The sequence below is a fragment of the Schistocerca cancellata genome, chromosome 3, assembly GCF_023864275.1.
Source record: "Schistocerca cancellata isolate TAMUIC-IGC-003103 chromosome 3, iqSchCanc2.1, whole genome shotgun sequence".
NCBI classification, from domain to species: domain Eukaryota; kingdom Metazoa; phylum Arthropoda; class Insecta; order Orthoptera; family Acrididae; genus Schistocerca; species Schistocerca cancellata.
In genome coordinates, this window is record NC_064628.1 from 150,491,023 (window position 1) to 150,515,693 (window position 24,671).

Sequence of the window (24,671 nt, forward strand, 5' to 3'; positions counted from 1 at the left end):
CATCATCATCATCATCATCATCATTTAAGACTGATTATGCCTTTCAGCGTTCAGTCTGGAGCATAGCCCCCCTTATACAGTTCCTCCATGATCCCCTATTCAGTGCTAACATTGGTGCCTCTTCTGATGTTAAACCTATTACGTCAAAATCACTCTTAACCGAATCCAGGTACCTTCTCCTCGGTCTGCCCAGACTCCTCCTACCCTCTATTGCTGAATCCATGAGTCTCTTAGGTAACCTTACTTCTCCCATGCGTGTAACATGACCCCACCATCTAAGCCTGTTTGCCCTGACTGCTACATCTATAGAGTTCATTCCCAGTTTTTCTTTGATTTCCTCATTGTGGACACCCTCCTGCCATTGTTCCCATCTACTAGTACCTGCAATCATCCTAGCTACTTTCATATCCGTAACCTCAACCTTGTTGATAAGGTAACCTGAATCCACCCAGCTTTCACTCCCATACAACAAAGTTGGTCGAAAGATTGAACGGTGCACAGATAACTTAGTCTTGGTACTGACTTCCTTCTTGCAGAAGAGAGTAGATCGTAGCTGAGCGCTCACTGCATTAGCTTTGCTACACCTCGCTTCCAGTTCTTTCACTACGTTGCCATCCTGTGAGAATATGCATCCTAAGTACTTGAAACCGTCCACCTGTTCTAACTTTGTTCCTCCTATTTGGCACTCAATCCGTTTATATTTCTTTCCCACTGACATTACTTTCGTTTTGGAGATGCTAATCTTCATACCATAGTCCTTACATTTCTGATCTAGCTCTGAAATATTACTTTGCAAACTTTCAATCGAATCTGCCATCACAACTAAGTCATCCGCATATGCAAGACTGCTTATTTTGTGTTCACATATCTTAATCTCACCCAGCCAGTCTATTGTTTTCAACATATGATCCGTAAATAATATGAACAACAGTGGAGACAGGTTGCAGCCTTGTCTTACCCCTGAAACTACTCTGAACCATGAACTCAATTTACCGTCAACTCTAACTGCTGCCTGACTATCCATGTAAAGACCTTTAATTGCTTGCAAAAGTTTGCCTCCTATTCCATAATCTTGTAGAACAGACAATAACTTCCTCCTAGGAACCCGGCCATATGCCTTTTCTAGATCTATAAAGCATAGATACAATTCCCTGTTCCACTCATAACACTTCTCCATTATTTGCCGTAAGCTAAAGATCTGGTCCTGACAACCTCTAAGAGGCCTAAACCCACACTGATTTTCATACAATTGGTCCTCAACTAATACTCGCACTTTCCTTTCAACAATACCTGAGAAGATTTTACCCACAACGCTGATTAAAGAGATACCTCTGTAGTTGTTACCATCTTTTCTGTTTCCATGTTTAAAGATTGGTGTGATTACTGCATTTGTCCAGTCTGATGGAACCTGACCCGACTCCCAGGCCATTTCAATTATCCTGTGTAGCCATTTAAGACCTGACATTCCACTGTATTTGATGAGTTCCGACTTAATTTCATCCACCCCAGCCGCTTTATTGCACTGCAATCTATTGACCATTTTTTCCACTTCCTCAAATGTGATGCTATTTCCATCATCATTCCTATCCCATTCTACCTCGAAATCTGAAACATTACTGATCGCATTTTCACCTACATTGAGCAACTCTTCAAAATATTCCCTCCATCTGCCCAAGGCATCCACAGGATTCACCAGCAGTTTTCCTGACCTGTCCAAAATACTTGTCATTTCCTTCTTACCTCCCTTTCGAAGACTGCTAATTCCACTCCAGAATAGTTTTCCAGCAGCTTGACCCATAGTCTCCAACCTGTTTCCAAAGTCTTCCCACGATATCTTCTTGGATGCTGCAATTATCTGTTTGGCTTTGTTTCTTTCTTCAACATAACTTTCTCTGTCTACCTGGGTTCTGGTATGTAGCCATTTTTGATACGCCTTCTTTTTCCTTTTACAGGCTGCCTTGACTGTATCATTCCACCAAGCTGTTTGCTTCATCCTACTTTTACATGCTACTGTTCCAAGACATTCTTTAGCCACTTCTAGTACTGTGTCCCTGTACCTTGTCCGTTCCTTTTCCAATGACTGTAATTGACTACATTCAACTAACTGGTACCTTTCTGAGATCGCTGTTATGTACTTGTGCCTGATTTCCTTATCCTGAAGTTTCTCCACTCTTATCCTCCTACATATGGACCTGACCTCCTGCACTTTCGGCCTCACAATCCCAATTTCACTGCAGATTAAATAATGATCAGTGTCATCAAAGAATCCCCTGAATATACGTGTGTCCCTCACAGCCTTCCTGAATTCCTGATCTGTTATTATATAGTCAATGACAGATCTGGTTCCCCTGCCTTCCCAAGTATACCGGTGAATGTTCTTATGTTTAAAAAAGGAGTTTGTGATTACTAAGCCCATACTGGCACAGAAATCCAAGAATTGTTTCCCGTTCCTGTTGGCCTCCATATCCTCTCCAAATTTAGCCATAACCTTTTCATACCCTTCTGTTCGATTTCCAATCCTGGCATTAAAATCACCCATGAGCAGAACACTGTCCTTGTCCTTTACTCTAACAACTACATCACTGAGTGCCTCATAAAAGCTATCCATCTTATCTTGATCTGTCCCTTCACAATGCGAATATACTGACACAATCCTAATTTTCTTGCTAGACGCTGTCAAATCTATCCACATCAGTCGTTCGTTTACATACCTTATTGCAACTATGCTGGGTTCCATTTCTTTCCTGATGTATAGCCCTACTCCCCATTGTGCTATTCCTGCTTTGACTCCTGACAGGTAGACCTTGTATTCTCCCACTTCCTCTTCTTTCTCACCCTTTACCCAAATGTCACTAACAGCTAAAACGTCCAGCCCCATCTTACTTGCAGCCTCTGCCAGCTTTACCTTCTTCTCAGAGTAGCCCCCATTGATATTAATAGCTCCCCATCTCATTACCATTTGTTTGCCAAGTTGTATCTTAGGAGTCCCTGGTTTGTCAGTTAGAGGTGGGACTCCGTCACCTCCAAAGGTCCGAGGCATTTTGCTCTGATTGTTGCCAGCATCATATTTAAAGTACCAGGGAAGCAGGTTGCTAGCCTTACTTGCCCCGAGTCCCATTGGGTTTTACCCCTAACGGCTGAGGGACTAACCGGTGGATTTGGTAGTCTTTGCCGTATGAGCACAAAGGTGACCATGACTCAGAATATGTCTGAGATGCCCAGCCTTATTCCAAAGTAACTGGTATCCCGACTGTCGGGACCACTTACTTGGCCACTCATACGTTGCCCGTGGTTCATGAACTAGGACATGACTACAGGAACCCACACCATGAACCACACCATTGTTACTTAAGCAATATAATCAAAAGGATGGTTGCTACTCACGATAAAGCATGGATGCTGAGTCACAGAAAAACATAACAAAAACAACTGTTGGAAAGTTGGTCAGAAAGGCCAACAAGGCCTTTTTGGCCACAAACTGTCTTTTTTGTTGTAGCTTTCTGAGACTGTTCATTTGGGATTAGATCTGGTGATTTGGGAGGGGGAGGGGGGCAGCACATCATTTGGAACTCACTACTGTGTTTCTCAGACCACTCCATCACATTGCTGGCCTTTTGACATGTGCATTTTCTTGTCAAAAATGCCACTGCCACTGGGAAACGTGTACATCATCAGAGGTGTATGTTGTCCCAACTGGTGTACAATACTTCTTGGCCGTCATGGTGCCTTGCACAAACTCCACTGGGCCCATGAATGACCATGCAAATGTTCCCCAGAGCGAAGTGGAACTTCTGCCAGCTTGTCTCCATCTTGCAGTACAGGTGTAAAGTAGCTGCTTTACTGGAAGATGATGGGTTCGTGCCCTCCTGTTGGTGTGATGAAGAAGGTGTCGGGATTCATCAGACCATGTAATGCTCTGCTACTGCGCCAACATCCAGTAATGATGGTCATGTGCCCATTTCAGTCATAGTTGTTGGCAACAATGATTTGCAAATGCTAGAAATTTTTTCAAGGCTGTTGAAAAGGTTACTAGGGTGTCTTGAACATAACTTTGGCACATATGGCAAGGTTGTTAGGTAGGAATGTGTGCTTGACCTGAGAAAGTTGTAGCCCATCCATGCAACCATCCAGTCAGTAAAACCAAAAACATGAACCTACCTATTACCATGTATTCCATCTTTTCAAAACACGTAACATCAAAGGCAAGTCTATATCTAGAACTACTCATGTATTTTACCAGCCGACATGTTTGCTGCATGACTAATACTTATGATTGATCGCTAGCGTACAGGCAGGAAGGACAAATGTATGCAAATGGACTGTCACTCTTGTAGATGTCCTGTCCATACCCCATTTTCCTCTCCTTTATTGATGTTTGTTAGAATTTTCTTTATTTATGTCCAATAGGTGTTGATTTTTTATCTCTATTAATTGTACTTTTTGTATTATTCCTTTCCCTAACTGTACAATTTTTTTTCTGTGTCTGCCTGAAACTGCCATAATACTTATTGGTGTTTTATATTTGACCTATTATCTCTGACATATTATCCTTAGTGAATAGGGGAAGTATCTGACATGATTATTCCTTGATATCAATTTGTTGAAAAGTATGTGCACCTGTTTTAGTGACTCTAAATCATTATTTTTTGTGAAATTAATGTGAGTGTGGCCGTTGTGCCTGTTTTGATTTATAGTCTGAGAGAATGCCAGATAATATATTCAAACAGCTGATCCTGTGAACTATTAATATTATGAGACAAATTTAATTTCAATTTTGTTTGTTATAGGTAGAACGCTCCAGAAAACAAAAACTGTGGAATACCCATGCACACCACCACCATCTCCGCGTGCACACGGATCACCTCAACGAATGTTCCGGGAAGATAATCTCATGCACATAAATGTTGTACTTGTAGATACAAAAGCACCAAATTTTGCTTCATTTTATAATTCTGTAAGTATTCATCCCACTTGTCTATCGTGTTTAGTTTGATTTTTGGTTCACTATGAGTATGCTGATTGTGTGTATGTATTAAATTAGATTATTGTAGGTACAAGGGACAGTTATAGAGTTTTAACTTTTGCTTTGAAAGGACAAAGTTATGTACTAAAGTAGAGATGGGCTGTGCCATTTGGTTTTGGCTCTTGTAGCTGCATGCTGTGGTAATGTGATGGGAGTATTTCATTGTGTACCAGGACTGCGGACATGAACCAGCTAACAAAAAATTGAATATGTTATTCTATTTTGTAAGGTGATAATTAAACTTTAGTTGCCCCTCTGACACAGATGCAAGATGATAAACTACTCATCTGCAAATGAGTGTGGGTTTAAAGTTCAAAGGAACAGAGGATGAAATAATAAACCTTGCAAAACACAAAAAAAATAACAGTTACGTGAAATAAAAGCAAAACAGTAGCTGAAATAAAGGCAGCCCATCTGAAACTGCTCATCTTTTTACATCCATAAAATCAAAACCAGTTGCTGGGTAATTTTCAGTGCTATGTTGCTCCTTTCCATTCACTGTAATTTCCTTGGATCGTCCTTGACATGGTGCTCACAAAGTAGTTGAGAAATTGTTCCTCATTGCCTATAGCTCTTCGTCAGTGGTCGCCCAGAGGCCATTCAGTGTGTTAGGAGGGTTTGTCACTATAAGCGTAACATGTTCCAAGCATGCTCAGTCAGATTTATGTCAGTAGATAGTGCAGGCCATTTTTGTTTGCTTCGTGCCTCCTACAGGAAGCTGTTCATGAGGTTGGCAAGGTGTGCCCATGCATTTTCGTCTGGGGGGAAAGGGTGGGGGGGTGGAGCCTTGCTAAGAGCCGAACTATTGTCCTGTACAGGTAGCCAGTGTTCTCAAAGGCAGGTATCTGGTTACACAGCAGGATCAACAGCTTGGGAAGGAAGCAGATGCATGAAGGAAGAAACTCTGTACCATAGCAGATGGCTATAGTGAGCTAGGGACGTACAGAACTGCTCAGACGATGGGCTGTGAAAGTTCGCCACAATACCACCCCCAAACATGACTGCCTTGCTGAATTTATTGGACTGCTTGCCTGACATGGGCATTAGTATATGACTAGGTCCATACACTTCTATGATCATCATCAAGCGGAAAATAAATCCTGTACTTATCAGTGGTGAGAACCTGACAACATTGATCCTGATTCCACTCCAGGTGCTCTCGTAACCGTCTTCTTCACTCCCTACAGTACTTAGAATATTTGCACTGTCGTTAATATGGATGTGTAGAGGCCAAATTATTTGTGTGCATATGGTTATGTACTGTCTGGGGCAACACAGCTGTTCCAATTTCCTTGAAAGAAACAGCTTGCAGTTTTGTTGTCTTCTCCTCCACACACCTAAAAGCCACAATATGTAGGTAGCTCTCTTCAGCTTGTTCTTTTGATTGCGGGGGAAGGCAGATTTTCAGTGTTTTGTTTTCTCACAGCAGCAATTAAATGTTTGAAAGACATCTCTCTATGCAGGAAAGGTCTCATTTTAACAACTATACTTTTCGTGAAGTGACTAAGTGTGTGTGATCTAAGGTTGATTTGACTCTTGAGGTGTGTTCACAGACTGAATGGTGTACTCGAGTTGCATTGCTCCAGCCACAGTTGGAGGCATAGTTCTCTACTGAACAGCACTGAGAATGCAGGTTTACTTTTATCTAAGTTACGTAGGTGACTGTAGGTAGCAAATTCTTGTGTTTGAATGGGTATTGAGAAAGAGCTTTCTAACAAAAAATAAACGATGGCAGCAACAGTACGAACAAGGCAGGTCATGAGGGTGGTGACATTTTTTAAAAGCAGTTTATGATTACCCATGGTTGAATTTGTGAATTTTTGAAGCTGATTCACTGTTATAAATATGTCATCACTGTTATCTTCTAGGTCATTTTGTTGTTTGAATTTCTAATTTGATACAGTAGTTTTGTGTGGCTGTATGTTACTCTTCTCTATAGCATTACTCTTCTCAGTGTCCGTTCTTTCTCTGCTTTTCTGTGTTTATTCACTGCCTTTCAAAACGCATCTACTTCCGAACCACACTGTGTCAACGACTGTCTGCACACAACACAAACTTCACGACGGAGCAGATTGTTGATGCAAGCCCCAGATTCTCTCCTCTGAAAATTAATTACATTTATTCTTGTTGATCCCACTTCACCCCAAAACAAATCCTGACCTAATCATCCTACCTGCTGTTAAAGCTCCACCACTGTTGTTATGAATCGCAGTGACTACCTGGCAGAAGGCCTCTGCAAATTGTCTGGCTCCAACTATAAGCTTTGCCAGAGTTATCCCATCCCAAAAGTCCAACACAAACTCCAATCCCTGCTAAAAGCCTTAGGCCCTTCCCAGAACATCTCCTTTGAATCCATTTCCCTCCTCACCCTGTCACAGCCCGCACACCCACCTTCTACATGCTCCCCAAGATCCACAATCCCAACAGTCCTGGATCTCCATTGTGGCTGGTTATTGTTACCCCCCTGAAAGAGTTTCAGCACTCACTGATCAACACCGCCCACCAGTTGCCCATAATCTAGCCTCCCATGTCAAAGACACCAACCACTTCCTTCACTGACTCTCCACCATCCCCACCCCTTTACCTCCTTGATCCCTACTCGTCACTGTTGATGCCACCTTCCTATTCACCAACATACAACAGGCCCATGGTCTTACTACTATTGAACACTCCCTTTCCAAATGTCCTTCAGACTCCAAATCCACTGCCTCATTCCTGATTCACCTTACTAACTTTATCCTAACACACAGCTACTTCTTATCTGAAGGGAAGGTATATTAACAGATAGGCAGCACAGGCATGGGCACCTTCCTGGCATCCTCCTATGTCAACCTTTTTATGTGCCATCTAGAGGAGACCTTCCTAGTGTCCCAAGACACCAAACACCTAGTCTGGTTCACATTCATTGATGATATCTTCATGATCTGGACCCATGACCAAGACATCCTATCTTTGTTCCTTAACAACCACAACACCTTCTCTTCCATCCTTTTCACGTGGTTCTTCTCAGCCCAGCATGCCACCATCCTAGATGTTGACCTCCTCCTCTCTGATGGCTCCATTTGCGCCTCTGCCCACATTAAACCCACCAACCACCAACATTACCAGCATTTTGACAGCTGTCATCTCTTTCACACCAAAAAATCCTTCCCATATAGCCTGGCTACACAGGGATGGCATATCTGCAGTGAGAAAAGCTCCCTTGCTTGGTATGCTGAGGGTCTCACTAAGGTTTTGACAGACAGGCACTATCCCCCAAACCTAGTTCTCCTAAGTGATTTCCCCTCACAACCACCAATCCTCCCCTACCCTCAAAATCCAGCCACAAAGGAGTGTTCCCTTCATCACCCCGGACTGGAACAACCGAACCACATTCTTCGCCAAGGTTTTGATTACCTATCATCGTGGCTTGAAATGATGGATATTCTACCCGAGATACTTCCCACCACCTCCTAAAGTGGTGTTCCATTACCCTCTCAACCTCCACAACATCCTGATCCATCCCTATGCCATTCCCAGTCCCAACCCCCTTGCCACAAGGGTCATATCCCTGTGGATGACCCAGGTGCAAAAATTGTCCAATCCACCCTCCCTGTTACAGGTTTGTCATACCCCATCAGAAGCCAGGCCACCTGTGAACGCAGCCATTTCATTTACCAGTTCTGCTGCAATCATTACAGCACTTTTTATATTTGTGTGACAACTGACCAGTCGTCCACCAGGATGAATGGCCACTGCCAAACTGTGGCCACGAATAAAGTAGACCAGCCTGTGTCACAACCTGCAGCTGAACATAACACACTTGATTTCAATGACTGCTTCAGTACCCAAGCCATCAGGATCATTCCCTCTACCACCAGCTTTTCTGAACTGTGCAGATGGAGTTATCCTTACAATTCTCTACCCCTGTAATTATTCCAGCTTCAACCTACAGTAACATACTGTCCCTACACCTTCCACCCAACAGTTTCCATCCTGTCTGTCCTATCATCTCCTCCCCATTCTCATATCCCATCCGGTTTTTTTTGCATCCCCATGTCTTTACCCTCTCCTATCCTGTTTTTTTTCCCTTTTTTTCCTCACCTCTGTGCCCCACAACCTCTTGATGCTATGCCTGTTGGCAGTCTAGTTCCTGCACACTCCACCAGACAGCATTTGTCCCTCGCCCCACCCACACAGTACTATCCCTTCCCCTTCCCCACCCCTCCATATTGCTGCTTGCATCATATGTGATGTTGCATTCTGGCTCGAGAAGCTGGAGTTGGCGGTTTTGTATGCTTGAGGTTTGTGTAGTAGTTTATCTTTTCCTACATTATTGTATGTGTTAAATGTTACGTCATTATGGGTCACCCAAGAAAGACATGCATTCATTTTTTTCTATGATGGATCTTCTCTTAATCTTGTTAAATTTCCTGTTTCCTTATCTATGTTGTCCTCCTGTACTTAGTATCTGCTCTTATATCTGCCTTCTCCAGCAATATTTTATCTACTTTTCTCCCTTGTAACCTGATATTGGTTCATATTCTGATTCACTAACCCTAGTCATATCCTGTCAGACTCTCTCATCAAAGGCTCTACTCTTTTAATGAAAATGTGGAACACAACAAGCTATGTTTGGTGTCACAGCTTCATTATAAAAGTCACAGCTTCATTATAAAAGTCACTTGAGAACATAATGTACCCAAAATACGAAACAATTAATATCAAAACTAGGAACAGCACGTCTTAAAAATGTACTATGAAATGTGAACCAGTGCTATGCAAGATGATTCACTGTGTCATGAGCCAAACCTAAGAGACATTACATAGGAATAAATATGTGATGAATTTAGCACTAAAACTTGAGATTCTTGAAATAAGATGTTTCAAGCCATCAGTTCATTAAAGGTCTATCTAAACCTCTGCATTTTCATTACAATTTGTTGTGATCAAAGAAATTTTGTGCTTACAGCTATTCATCATTTACTACACACCGCTATATTGTGAGTGTCCACCTGTTACTCAACCTCCAGCGAGCCATCAAATGCTATTCTACCACATGCCTTTGTTGGAAATCGCATCCTTGACCACATTCACATCTCTTGTGGATGCATCATTACATTCACTTTAAAGCTGCTTTTTTACGCAATTGGCAGACATAGTCATATCATGTTACTGGTTCTCTTGTATCATTGTCAGGTGTCAACCTCGAAAAAATTACATAAAAATGGCATTGTACAAAGAAATATACACTTGAAAATGGGTATCATTTCACGAAATACATCATATATGAATAAAAGAAAATTGTGACTTGTAGCAGAAAAGTTATTTATAAATAAACCCAGTGTTTTTACAATTCAGGCTTTCACAAAAACTGTTTTTAATATACAAAATCAGGTGTCAACCACAACAGCAAGTGTAGTGCCTGTCAACATCCAAACAGTGTGGCAGCAAGTACCCAGGGTGGCTGTCAACATGTGTTCTATGTGGTTGCAGTATTACATAAATGACACTTCATGTGGATAGCGTCTTAATTAGGGTGTGCATGGACCTGTGAGCCCTTAGTTGTTAAATGTATTTGATACATGTAAACTATTTTCATTGTACTCTTGTTGATGTAACTTCATGCCCCAATAAATTGTGTCTTTAATGATCTTGTGTATCCTTGTGTTCCTAAGTAGAACATTAATATTGTAATTGTTGATCACATTGCATGCTCTAGTTGTCATATTTCAAATTGCTTGACATATGTTCAGGCTGCTGGAAGCAATATTGTGTAAGGTGCATTGAGATCATCATGTTAAATTCTAGTTCTTGTCATTCTGAAGTCCACATTTAAGGAATACAGTTTGTTACTTTATTTTACTGCTAGGTACAACGTTCAGTGACAGTAGATTTCAATTCCCTGGATATTGTGGCCAACATTGAGTCTTGGGTTGTTGTATTTGACTTCTTCAGCATTGGCTCTGGAATGCCATCAATATCAAGAACAGTCTCACCCGAGGGGTCATCGGAAGCAACAGGTATGTGCTCTGTAATTGTGCCTTTGCACTGTGAACCATTCTGACAGCAAAATGTAATTTGACTGGCAGCAAGTAAAATTCTTTTTGGTAGATAGTCTATTTTTTCGAAGTTATTAAGTAAACACCGCTATTTACTTTGTTGCTTATTATAGATAGGTCTGTGACCCAAGTGTTGTGGCTATCACACTAGGAATACAGACATTTTGAATGCTTCCTCCAAAATCCCCTTCATTGTATTCACCTTCACATGTTTTTGAGGTGATCTTGATAAACACTTCAACTATTTTGAATCTTTGGAAGCCATTTAGAAAACAGCACATTCAGTGTCCTATATGGTTCAAGACGAGTATCAGGGTGTTAAGACTATGTAGCATTTATTATGTTCAACGTATAACTATAAATATTACATCAAATAAAAAAGTGACTTAAACAGTTTTATTTGTATACCTGTGTACATGCATTATTTTAGGTCTCTTCCTGTCAGAAACCACTACTTGCAAAAATGGCAACTAATGAACAGAAAGCTTTTTGTGTTTTACAGTTTGCAAGGATTAATCTGTTGTTACAGTGCAGTGTGCGTTCTGTATGAAGTTCCATTATAATCCTCCAAGTGACGGCAACATTCATAGATGATACCATCAATTTGAAGACACCAGCTGATTTTGCAAAGGGAAGTGTAAGGGATGACCAAGAGTGACTGAAGAATGCATTTAACAAGTGAGAGTCCGGAAAGCGAGATATGAATTAGCAATTCCAGTGACATCTTTGTGGTGACTTACGGCCATGTTTAGTATTATTTTCTTATCAACGTTTCACCTAAGTGGAAATGTGAGCACGTCAGGGGGTCTGCAAATCTCACAGGAAGGTACAATTGCAACAAGAATCTCCTATATGGAATGTTTTTGTATTGTATCCTGGCAGAAGGTTTATGGGTCTTCCTTGTTCGGTGAAGCAACTATAATGTGTGTTTCTTATAGTGATGTGCTAAAACTAGGGCATTTCCTCAATTGGAACAAGCTGAACTACATAACATTGGCACCAAGATAGTGCACCACCTCACTGGCATAACTCATTATGGGATGGGTTAAATGACGTACCTGACTGCTGGATTGGCTGCAAGGGGCCAGATGACAGAGCACATTTTTCATAGCCTCCATTTACACCCAATCTGATGACATTCAGTTTTTACTTTAGTGGGTTCATAAAGGATCATGGATATGTGCCTTTGCTACCAGCTTATCTACCTGACTTACAGAACAGAACTGAAGCAGTTGTTGAAACAATTACTTCAGACAGACTGATCAAAGTTTGGGAAGAACTTGCCTATCGATTTGATGTGTGTCGCGTGACGAGTGGTACTCACATTGAACAACTGTAAGAAAATTTGTTTCAGTTACTCTTTTGTGTGATGTATTATTTATAATTGCAAGTTGACTGTAATACATGCTACAAAGCCTTAGAACCTCAATACACATTTTGAAACATCTGGCACTTTGTTCAGTGATAATCTACAAATAACCAGCTTTGAATGAGAATGGCATTCTGCAGCTTATCCTTCATTGCCTGAACCATAAAATATTCAAAAACACAAACCTGGGAAAAAGAAATATGAAATTATGTTGGCTGTCTCGTATGTAGTTCAATAGGTGACAGTTCTTGATCATGCAAGATAAGGGATAGGTGCTGTGTCGTGATGCAGCACCTGATTATAAAGTGCTGACATTGGAGTCTGGAGTGTAATCGTATATGGAAGTGAAACACTGGTTCTAAGCAGGTCAGACAAAAAGAGAATAGTAGTTTTTGAAATGTGGTGCTACTGAAGAATTCTGATGATTAGATGGGTTCGATATGGAGGTAATGTATCAAATTGTGGGGAAAATAAATTTATGGCACAACTTGATTAAAAGAAGGGATTGATTCATGGGACACATCAAAGTATTGTCAGTTTGCTAATAGAAGGAACTGAGGAGGGGGGGCAAACATTTTAAAGGGAGGCCAATTTTTGTGACTACAGCAAGAGGTTAGACTAGATGTAGATTGCAGTAGCTATGCAAAGATGAAGAGACTTGCACAGGATAGAACAAAACGGAGAGCTACATCAAGATAGTCTTGCCATGGCTACAGCTGGGAGGGGGAACTGTTTTAAGGTTAAATGCCTCATTATGACAGATTTCATTAATAGAGATCCAAATAAACTGTGTCACACACAAAAGAAACTTTTGGAATAACCTTACCATTATGCATTACAATATTATATGATTAAAAAACAAAAAGAAACACAAAATAAGAACAGCTTTTGCTTGCTTACAGGGAAGTCAATAATTTTGTAACTTATACATTTACAAAATATCACATTTACAAAAGATGTTCAAAATTTGTGCTGTTTGCTCGAATGCAAGTATTGCATTGCTCAATCATCCTTTCTCACCTAAGCCCAACTACCCCAAGTGTTATGAGATACATAATCTGGCAATGTCACATGTTCATTTCTTATCCATAGGGTATTACCCTACATTTACAGCCCCATGGCTCTTATATTAAATTACTTGTCTCAGCATCATCTGTGTTGCTTTGGGGGTTTTCATATGTTAATAAGAATGACCCTGTATATCTAACAAGTAGAAGTAATTCTCTTTGCTGACTACGCAAGTGTTACAAGCAAACTTAATGGAGTAAGTTAAATACTCGAAAACGTAAATAATATATTTCTTGAGAATCAATAACTGTTCTCTACTAATGGACTGTCACTGAATTTAGATAACACTTGATAATTGCAACTCAGGGCTGCACAAGAGCAGACCACACCATTAGAAATAATAAATTAAACATAATATTCTGATTTTGTTGTCTCTGTGTGCTGAGGCCTGGAGTTGACTTGTGTGTGTGTGTGTGTGTGTGTGTGTGTGTGTGTATGTGTGTGTTTACATACGAAGAAAGACTTAATGGGGTGGCTCATCCAAAGGTCTACATTTAAAAGAATTGTCTGCTTCTAAACATGGTGAGTAGCAATCCTGATTCATATTATTAGTCTGTTGTGGATTTTCCAATATTTGGTAAATTCTGAATTCTTAGCTGTTTATTTCGTTAACAGGAAGTTGCATGTTGCAGATGTTCTAAAGCATCTAAGCTCTGCAACTTTTGTATTACAAATAATAGCAGGTTTTGGAGATGAAAATGTCAAAACGTTGATTCATTTTTCCTATTTTCACTCACTAATTTCTTATGCCATCATATCTGAGGTCTTTACCTTCAAATTTCTTTTTCACAGCTTTGCTAATGTTTTATTTATCTTTGTATGAAATTTCACATGATTTTTAATAGTCATTTTTTGAATTCCTTTAAATTGCATTTGCACTTGCAAAATACTTCAGATATCATATGTAGATGTAATTGATTAAATATGCTCCTTCTGTGGTCTGTTTCAGTGAAGGAACCAGATACTATTAATTCAGACTTGGAGGTGGATGTAAGATCTGTGACCTTAGTGTTAAACCTTCCAGCACATGAGGTTGCTTGTGCTAATATCTCCAATTTGCACACTACTGTCCGCTCTCGAGGCCAAGATACTTATGTGGATGGCCGCTTGGGAAGTATGTCCCTTTTGGATGTATCCCCACATAGTCATCTTTACAGGGAGCGATTTATTTCATCAGGCCATGAGGCTCTTAATTTCACTTACTTTAGGTAAAGAATACAATTTTTTTATGGATAAGATTGTGGAAACAATGACAAAGTATCAAGAAATGTGGAAATCATAAAATTAATGAACCAGATTATTACTTATTAAGCAGGAAGATACTTAAGTATATTCGTAGTTAAGAGTGCTTTTATCATTGGTAGATGCTGTGCTGTACTGATTTGTCAGCTCACAGAGTATTAGTGTGTACCACAGTTACAAAACTTGCACAAAACAAAAACAAAATTTATCAAAATGTCTGATGATAGTTTTGTTATATATTAATAACAGGTGAGTAGTATATTACAAAAATCACAGGGAATTGTCTTGATGTAGTTTTGTTGTATCTTGGCATATACATGTGGCTAAATTTTCGGTATTGAATTAATTAATATCCACAGTGGAATTATGTAGACCAGGGATTGGCCACTTACCTTAGTCCACAGGTCATGGTCTTGCGGTAACATTCTCGCTTCTCGCGCACGGGATCCCTGGTTTGATTCCCGGCGGGGTCAGGGATTTTCCCTGCCTTGAAATGACTGGGTGTTATTATGTTGTTGTCTTCATCATCATCATTCATCCCCATTACGGTCGGAGGAAGGCAATGGCAAACCACCTCCGCTAGAACCTTGCGTAGTACGGCGGTGCGGGTTTCCCGCATCATCCCCTACGCTCCTTGGAGTATGGGACTTTTATCATCATCACTTACCTTACCTTATCTTTAGGAGTGAGCTGAATTTTTTAGGGACTAATAATTGATATAACACTATTGTATTACACAACAAGAAATCAGAAGTTACATTGGTAATGTGTTTTCCTCATTGTTTGCTTTGATCTGAGCTGTTTGAAATCGGGCTGATAATTTTGAAACCAGGTTGATAATTGGTGAGCCTAGATTATCAGATAGAACACGTCAGTATTTAGATTTGATGAACTTGTGCACACATGTAAGTGGTTCCAAAAATGGAACAGTCTCTTGGCACGCTCCCTTGTTCATTGATATTTGTCTTCTGGAACCTTCGTCCAAAATTCAACAACTGAACAACCACTGCATTAGTCCTTTGTCCTCTTGAAGTTCCCTTCAGTCCAACTGTATAGCTGCTGAGTCCTTAAGAAGTAGCAGTGAAATGGAACACCCATCTTCCACAACATCAACAATGTAAGGATCTTTCAGGAATGAAAGTAAAGATTTAAGTGCCATGAAATCACTAAATATGACATTTATTTCTTCAGAACAGATATTCTGCTTAAATAATCTTGTATTTGCATCTGACATAAAGGAAGTCTTTCATTAATTTCCTTCAAGTTAATGAAATGAGCAAATTTTTTAGTTGCAAGGTCTTTCAGAAAGAGTCTTAATCTGTTATCAAAGCTGAAAACAGACTATGCTAACCCAGAATAAGTTTCTTTCTTTCTTGTAATGATGTGTTTAGTGTTTGTAAATGCTGAACATTGTCAGTAAAAAAAGGCCACAGGTAACAGCCAGTGTGGCTCATCAAGCCGAGGGAAAGATTTTCCTTTTTCTCGCTTGATTGTATCCATTAATTAGAAAAATCTGCCTAGAACATTACTTCTGATAGCTATATCAATAAACAATACCAAGACACATTGTCAGGAAGATCGTATTGCTGATTTGTTTTATGGAGGATTTGAACTGTCTGTGTCTTTCGTCATTTGAGTAAATGTAGCTCACAATTCTTTGCACCATCTGCATAACTTTGTGGATATTCAAAATATTTAGGTGCTAAATGTTCTCTATGAGAAATGCAGTGGACACTAAAACACCATCCAGGGCTTTTTTGGTATCACTACCTTGTGTAGTATTCTTCAGTGTAAAAAAGGGGAAAAGCTCTGCCCTTGAAATTTTTCCTTTAATATCGACAGTTTAGCTTTCTTTAACTGGGAAACAAGAGGAAAGTCTTCCCTGTGGTTAGTGTCATGATGGGATTTGAGAGTACTTACCTTGTACTGTAACAGTCTTTCAACACAAAAGACACATTGGTTTCCCATTCCTTTCTACAAAAAGGAATTTTCTTCTCTCTCTTTATTAAACACACTGTTCTCTTCTTTGTGTCTTTGCACTTATTAGATAACATTTTAACTATCAGGTTACAAGCAGCACTCACAAGTTTACTTGAACAGTTTCTCTGCTCACAGAAAAGTAACCATATTATTTGCTATGAATGTGACTGGCTGCTGACCTAGTGTTGTCAAATTGACAAGAAGGTTGCACAGTTGTGAGTTTGAGCGAGGAGTTCCTTTTGTATTAAATGCATCCACCCAGCCGTGCCGCTCTGTGCAAAACCAAAAAAGGAGGTTCAGTGCAGTGTGGCACATCAGACGTGGGTGTCAGACAAACCTGCTCTGCACAACAATAAATAACTTCCACACTATATTGATACATCAGAGGAAATGGTTCATTCATGTGGAGGTCTTTTTGGTGATGTTTTCTCATTTTCCATTTTTAATGACGAATGTGTGCGCACACTGGAAGATTTCTGTGTACCTACGAACACTCTGCTAAAACCTGTGCAGTGTGTTTGTGTGCTGCATGATGCATCAGGCATGGACGTGGTCTTGTATAAGTGTGTATTATTTTTAAAAAATATTATTATTTTTATGCTCTATCTATTTATATACTCTATTTCAAGAGCTGCACTACACTGAAGCAAAAGCGATATGTGGCTTATGAATCTCACTATGACCACTCCTGATATAAAATAATGATTTTTAAATTGACCTAGCAGGTAGTTTTATGAATACCACTTTTAATATGTAGATTATCAGTGTTATTTCTTCACTTGCAAATTTTATGTATTTAAAAACCACTTACAACTTGAATTCTGCTTCTTCGTTATGTTAGTATACAAGTTTCAAGAGTAGGTGTCCCAGCTGCATGTAGACTTCAGTATTTCCAGATGTGTCGGTTAACATTATGTGAGGAATTGCCTTTACTCTTCAATTATTTGCATTTCAACAGAACTTTATGTTACCATATTTATAATGTTATGTAATGTGGGAGAAAAGTTGCAAAACAGACTTAACACTGTCTGTGTATGTAACTGATTTATTTGTACAGTTAGAATTGTCACTTCAACACAGCCTCAGTATTGAATGAAGTATGTTAAAAATAATGGAAAATGTGATGTAAAAATCTTTAATCAGTTGAAAGATAGATCTTTTAAGATAATCCAAAAGAAAGATAAGACAGTTACTATCCCCTCATTCGAGAAAACTAAACATTGTTGTAACGGAATGAGGTACTGATGATGAAGGCAAATTGTATTTGGGAGAAACGTGGTGCAAATCCTAGTGCACTTATTTAGAATTAGGTTTTCTGTGCTTTCTATATCATAGTACCATCTAAAACACAAAATTCATCACTGCAAGTTCTAATGTACAATATGTAACAGTGTCGGCAAATATTAAGAGAGGAATAGGATTTTAACAATAAGGAGGAGAGATATTGATGTCGGTCCGTGAGGCCTGGCACAAAGTTGGCATTCCAAAACATCCCAAAGGTGTGCTATAGGATTCAGGCCAGGGCTCTGTGCAGGCCAGTCCATTACAGGGATGTTATTGTCATGTGACGACTCCGCCACAGGCTGTACATTATGAACAGGCGCTCGATTGTGTTGAAAGATGCAATCTCCTTCCCTGAGTTGCTCTTCAACAGTGGGAGGCAAGAAGGTGCTTAAAACATCAATGTAGGCCTGTGCTGTGGTAATGCCATGCAAAACAAGGGGTGCAAGCCCCCTCCATGAAAAACATGACCACACATAACACCACTGCCCCCAAATTTTACTGTTGGCACTACATGCGCCGGCAGATGACGTACACCGGGCATTCACCATAACCACACCCTGCAATTGGATCACCACATTGTGAACTGTGATTTGTTCCTCCTCATGTTTTTCCACTGTTCAAGTGTCCAATGTTTACACTCCTTACACCAAGTGAGGCGTCATTTGGCATTTACCGGAATGATGTGTGGCTTATGAGCAGCCGCTCGACCATGAAATCCAAGTTTTCTCACTTCCCGCCTAACTGTCATAGTACTTGTAGTGGATCCTGATGCAGTTTGAAATTCCTGTGTGATGGTCTGGATAGATGTCTGTCTATTACACATTACAACCCTCTTCAACTGTCGACAGCTTCTGTCAGTCAACAGATGAGGTCGACCTGTACACTCTTGTGCTGTACATGTCCCTCCATGTTTCCACTTCACTGTCACATTGGAAACAGTGAACCTAGGGATGTTTAGGAGTGTGGAAATCTCGCGTACAGACGTATGGCACAATCCAATCACCTGACCACGTTCGATGTCTTTGAGTTCTGCGGAGTGCCCCATTCTGCTCTCTCACAATGTCTAATGACGACTGAGGTCGCTGATATGGAGTACCTGGCAGCAAGCGGCAGCACAATGCACTTAATATGAAAAACATATGTTTTTCGGTGTGTCCAGATACTTTTGATCACATAGTGTAGTTACATGTTCTGTTGATCATTTGAATGATTCTTTTATTGAAATTATGTGGGCTTAGTCAGCTCACAGAATATGTATGATTTACAGAATATATGATTAGTGTTAACATTAATGAACACAAACTATTTTAGTCCTACTCATGCAACTATACTTAATATTTTCATTCATTTATTTATTTTTTAAAATGGAGTAGTAGTTACTAAAAATTGTTCCCTGTGGAGTATAATTTCTCTTGTTTTGGCTGATTTGTGTGTGTTTCAGTAAGAGTCAGCTGTTTCCAATATTTTTTCAGCTATGGGCAGCAAGATGTGTCACTGCAGCGCGAGTATGATTCTCATTTGAAATTAGAAATGTCAACAGTTCTATACATCCATACAAAGAGATTTGTTGCTGAAATACAGGCATTTTTCCATCATTTCTCACAGTTGCGTGGTGTCATGGCCAGTATTCGAGCTGCTACAACTGGTAGAGAGGTATGTGTAGATTCCATGAAGTTATTTCTAGATACATTTATGAATTATTTGTCAGTCCCAAATGATCAGCCCAGAAATACAAGTGGTAATTGGTAAGATAAACTAATGGATAGTTACTTATAGTACTGTTGATAATGAGAGGCAGGATGATGAGCCAAATGTTTGATAAATAACAGTAAAAAAGTAATGGGGAAGAACTATTATGTTGTATATTACATGACAGACATAATAGTGTCTCAATAGCTGCAATTGTTTTATCTCCATTTGCACTACTCAATTTGAGCTGTGCTCATTTTTAAGCAATACCTATGCAGCTTGATACCAACACTCTGTTACAGACTAGCTGATTCACCATCCAGTCAGTACAAAAGAAGTAGACCTGAAATGTACCACACTTTGAAACATCATTGTAGAATCGATACAAATGGCCACTGGATTCAACAAAAGGAAAGAATGTCTGATTTGATAAAATAAACAGACAGATTTAACTGTTCATTAATGCCAAAAGACAACACTCTTCATCTCTACCTCAGGTGCTGTCTCTAGTGTGAAGAAGATTAATTTTTAAGAGCTGCAACAGAACTGTCAGACAGAAATAAGAAAACTCAAGAATAACTTGTGGTTAAAAGAAGAAGAAGAAGGAAGAAGAAGAAGAAGAAGAAGAAGAAGAAAAAAAAAGAAAAAAGAAAAGTCAATGAACTACATGAGTTACACATTACCACCTACTTGATTTTTATATCTATACCATCTGTACTTCATTAGGAACCCTCACTGATTACATCATTATTAACATTATCACTGATAGCTAAGACATCTTGAGACACTGGAAAGAACACTTTAACTCACTGTTGAAGTGTAACTCTCCTGCTGTAGAAGACTTTCTTTTATAATTACTCCCAACATCCTTTACAAATCTTGACAGCACCTTCATTCACAGAGCCCAAGAAAGCTCCTGAGAGGCTGAAACCATGAAATGAAATGTCTGTGGACCAGGAGCAGACAATATTTCCGTAGAATTCATACAAAGTGTAGAATATCCCATCAAGCCTTGAATCATCACTTGATCCTTTTAATGTGAAAAACTGAGTCGGTAAGAGCTAATATGCAAAACAAACAACTCCATCATAGCTGTTTAATAGCTTCACTGTTCCAATAAGTCTTGCACAATGGAATATTAAAGTAGCATTAAACGACAAAGGTGGAGTAATTTGTTTTACATACTAATGATGCGGCTCTTGCAGCAGGAAATGGATCCTATCTAGTAACAGTTGACATGAAAAATCTGTTGTACAATTCCTCTGAAAAGTCTTCAGACATACTGTCTCAGTATGGCATTCATTCCTCCAGAGTTGCAATGGACATATTCTTCAGTATCGTATAACCAGAAGAAAAAGGCAGAGAACAACATTGAACTTCTATTCTTAGTGTTCTGTGACTTGTAACAGACCTTCAACAAATTGCCCTGAATACATGAGTGGTTTTAAGGTGCTATGGTTGTTCTGTACACTGATAAGCCAAAACATTATGACCACTGCCCACCGTGATGTCGGATGCTGCCTGATCGTGTTGCGGGTATGTGACATGGTAACAGAAGTATGTAAGCGGAGCAGACATGGACAGGGCATCATCCTAGCAAAGATATGGGCTGCAAATGGGGGAAATCAATTGAGTTAAATGACTTTGATGAATGGCAGATTATTATTACACAGAGCCTGTGAATGAATATCTTGAGAACGGCGAAGCTGTCGAATGTTCACATGCTACTGTCGTGAGCATCTACAGAAAGAGACAGTACAGTGAAACTACCACTAGGCGCTAAATGACTGGACATCCATGACTCTTCACAGAATGTGTGGTTCTAAGGCTTGTCTGCTCTATAAAGTAGGATAGATGATGATCTGTGGTATCTCTGCCAAAAGAGCTCAATGGTGGTGCATGCACAAGTGTTCTGGCGTACACAGCTCGTTGTATGTTGTTGAACATGGGGCTCTGCATTAGACGCCCCTACGTGTCCACATCTGTACCCAACAACATTATCAATTATGATTGCAGTGGGCATAGGACCTTACGGATTCAACTGTCGATCAGTGGAAATGTGTTGGCTCTCCAGGTGAATGACATTTTTGCTATAACTAAGGTCTATGGTCATCTCCACAAATGCCATCTTCGAGGTGAACAGTGGCTCGAAACGTGTAGCACGCCATGGACACAGGCTGGTGGGAGCAGTATTATGCTATGGGAGACAGTCTCCTGCTCTTGCAAGGGGCCTGTGGTAGTAATCGGGGATACGCTGATAGCTGCAAACCATCTAAATGCCTTCATGCTTGGTGTCTTCCTTAATGGTAGTGTCATCTTGCAGCACTGTAATTGTTCATGTCTTGAGGTAGAACTGTGCTACAGTGGTTGGAGGAGCATTACAGTGAACTCACATTGATATCTTGGCAACCAAATTCACCTGATGTAAAACCTATAGAACCCTTCTGGGTCACTGTCAGGTGCCATAGTTGTGTACACTTATCAGCATCCCATTATTTGTGTGAATTACATGACCTGTGCATAGACATATAATGCCACATACCTCCACAATCCTACCAACAAACTGTCAGATGTAGGATACACAGAATCAGTGATGTGTTTCATTCCAAAGGCATACAAACAGGCTATTAGACAGATGGTCATAATGTTTTGGCTCATCAGTGTACATTTTGCAGTTGTGACTGGAGTAATACTCCACAGTTTTGTGATTGCTTAATTTCTGTACCAAAGTGATCTCTCTGTGTATTTCAGTTACAGACGGGATTAAACACATCTGTGTGTTCTCACACACAGTTTTTACCCTCTACTTAGTGGTCATACCCAACAAAGGATAGCGTAGCAATTGGATAACATTTTCACAGTAAAAGATTAAACAAACAAACACTGTTAACGAAGGAAATGATTCTCCAGTTCATGTTTCTGTCGTTTGTTACAAAAGTGCATATGAATAATTGAGAAAACCCCAGTGCTTCCATATGCTGCTCAGGAATCTGCTCTTCCTTACTGTGATAGTGTCCTTGGTGATTGGTTTATGGAACAACAGTTCCATATTGCTGTTATTCCGTCCTGAATTTTCCATTGTGTGACATATATTGAGCAGGTAGAACACTTCTCCAACTTTGGAAGTGGTGTCTCTGAATATTGCACCCACGAAAATGATGTGGAAATCTGAATCTGTATTGCACAAACAACCTTAGGACAATTTACCGCCAGATCTTTTTTGATAGAGATCTACAAATAAACATGATGATGAGCCATGTAGTTATTGTCTTAACAGTGTTTTATAGATGTGGAATGTAGATTCATGATAACAAGAAATTGTTTGAATTTTACCAGCAGAAGCTTCCTCAAACAGGAAATCACAGTTGAACATACAGATGCCACTGTGATTAATCAGTGTCAGATGAATTGCACATATCCACCACTTGAGTAATAACAGAATTCCTTGCTAAACAAGTATGTGAGTTTCTGGTGCCAGAATAACTCATGGTGCCTCTGTAAAGCTCCATAAGGACAAACTCAGAAAGATTTTGCTGAGTGCAAACATAAATCAAAGTACCGGGAATACTCTTGCAGAAGGCTGAAAGCTCTGGTGCTTGACGACACCAGCTGGGAACAGAATCTCATCAAAGGTGAAAACCATGACAAATACAACCACACACTCTGTATACAAGTATGTGCAACATGCTTATGTAGATGCATGTTTCAACAGTAATGTATATAGAAACTACAGGAAAGGAAATTACACTCTTAAATGAATAATGGCTGATGACAGCTCTACATCCAGTAGACTGATTCCTCTGTTACTTCCACCAGTTTTGTTGGTTTCATCTTTATCTCTTAACATCAATTTTACTCATCCTACTTTGGCAGCAAATAATTACTTCTAGGCAATAGAGAGGGCGTTATGTTCAAAATACAGTGCAATTTTTCAGATGCTAAAATTACCAAGATGACGTGACATTGTAAAAAAAAAAAAGCACTTTATGTATATATGGAGCTACTTCATGTACCTCTCAGGCCACCTTAATTAATAAGGTGCTGCAAGTGATATTAATGTGTCTCTTCCAACAGTGGCACATTCAGTTTCATCCAGCTTTGTCAGACCTAACCTAATTCTTGGCATGTAATAAGGTATTAGTCAACTGTGTTTTAAACCCAATAACCAAAACAATGGATTTAATTTCACAAACAAACATTGACGTGTGTATAAATTCCTCAGACAAGTGATGTGGAGTTGAGTGTTACATTGTAGAGATAATTAATCAAAAGCTGAATATTGGCAGCAACATACTCAATTGTGAGGCTAGAGACTTGTCAATATTTCTGAAACATAATGCTCTGCTATTTAGATATATTTGAAGCAGTTCATAGTGATGGGGTAAATAGCCACAGTTTGCGAATAGCTAATGACAGTTTGGCAATGGTCAGCAGTCTTGAAGTTGCTGCATAAGGGAGCTGTGGTGGTGAAGAATCTGGCACGCCATGTGAGACATTTCAGATGTCACTTGTTTCATCCAGATGTTTAGCTGCTGTGGCATCTCCTACTGTATCCGACACAATGAAATTGCCTTCACCACAGGGTAAATGGGGCAGGTGGTAACCCATATGTGTCACTCAAGGCTCAGAGTCAGTGTGGAGACTGGCCATCTGGCCTCACCCATTCACTCTGTGAGTGGACGTGTAGCCAGTCGTTCAACAGGGTCTGAACAGGCAGATGGGAGGAGGGATTTGCTACTGATAGGAAGTTCCAATGCTAGTATCCAGGGCCGGAAAGAAATCCAGTATGCACTCAGTATGTCTGCCAGGGGAACTCATCTGAGATGTCAAGAAGGCCCTTCTTGTGGCTGCCGGGCATGTAAGGTGCAGTTGTCTGTAAGTTGTGGCTCATGTTGGCACCAGTCAAGTTTCACACTTGATTTCTGGGACCATCCTCAGTTCATATGGGCAATTGGTGGAGGTGGTGAAGACTCAA

The 24,671-nt window shown here is 39.9% G+C and overlaps 1 protein-coding gene across 1 annotated transcript in view; it reads left to right on the forward strand.

Moving 5' to 3' along the window:
• Positions 1-24,671, forward strand: part of LOC126174771 (intermembrane lipid transfer protein VPS13D) — a 531,199-nt gene that overhangs the window by 232,002 nt on the left and 274,526 nt on the right. The window contains 4 exon segments of the mRNA XM_049921112.1: positions 4,788-4,954; positions 10,875-11,025; positions 14,451-14,709; positions 19,480-19,660. Of these exon segments, the coding sequence (XP_049777069.1) occupies positions 4,788-4,954; positions 10,875-11,025; positions 14,451-14,709; positions 19,480-19,660 (758 nt within the window).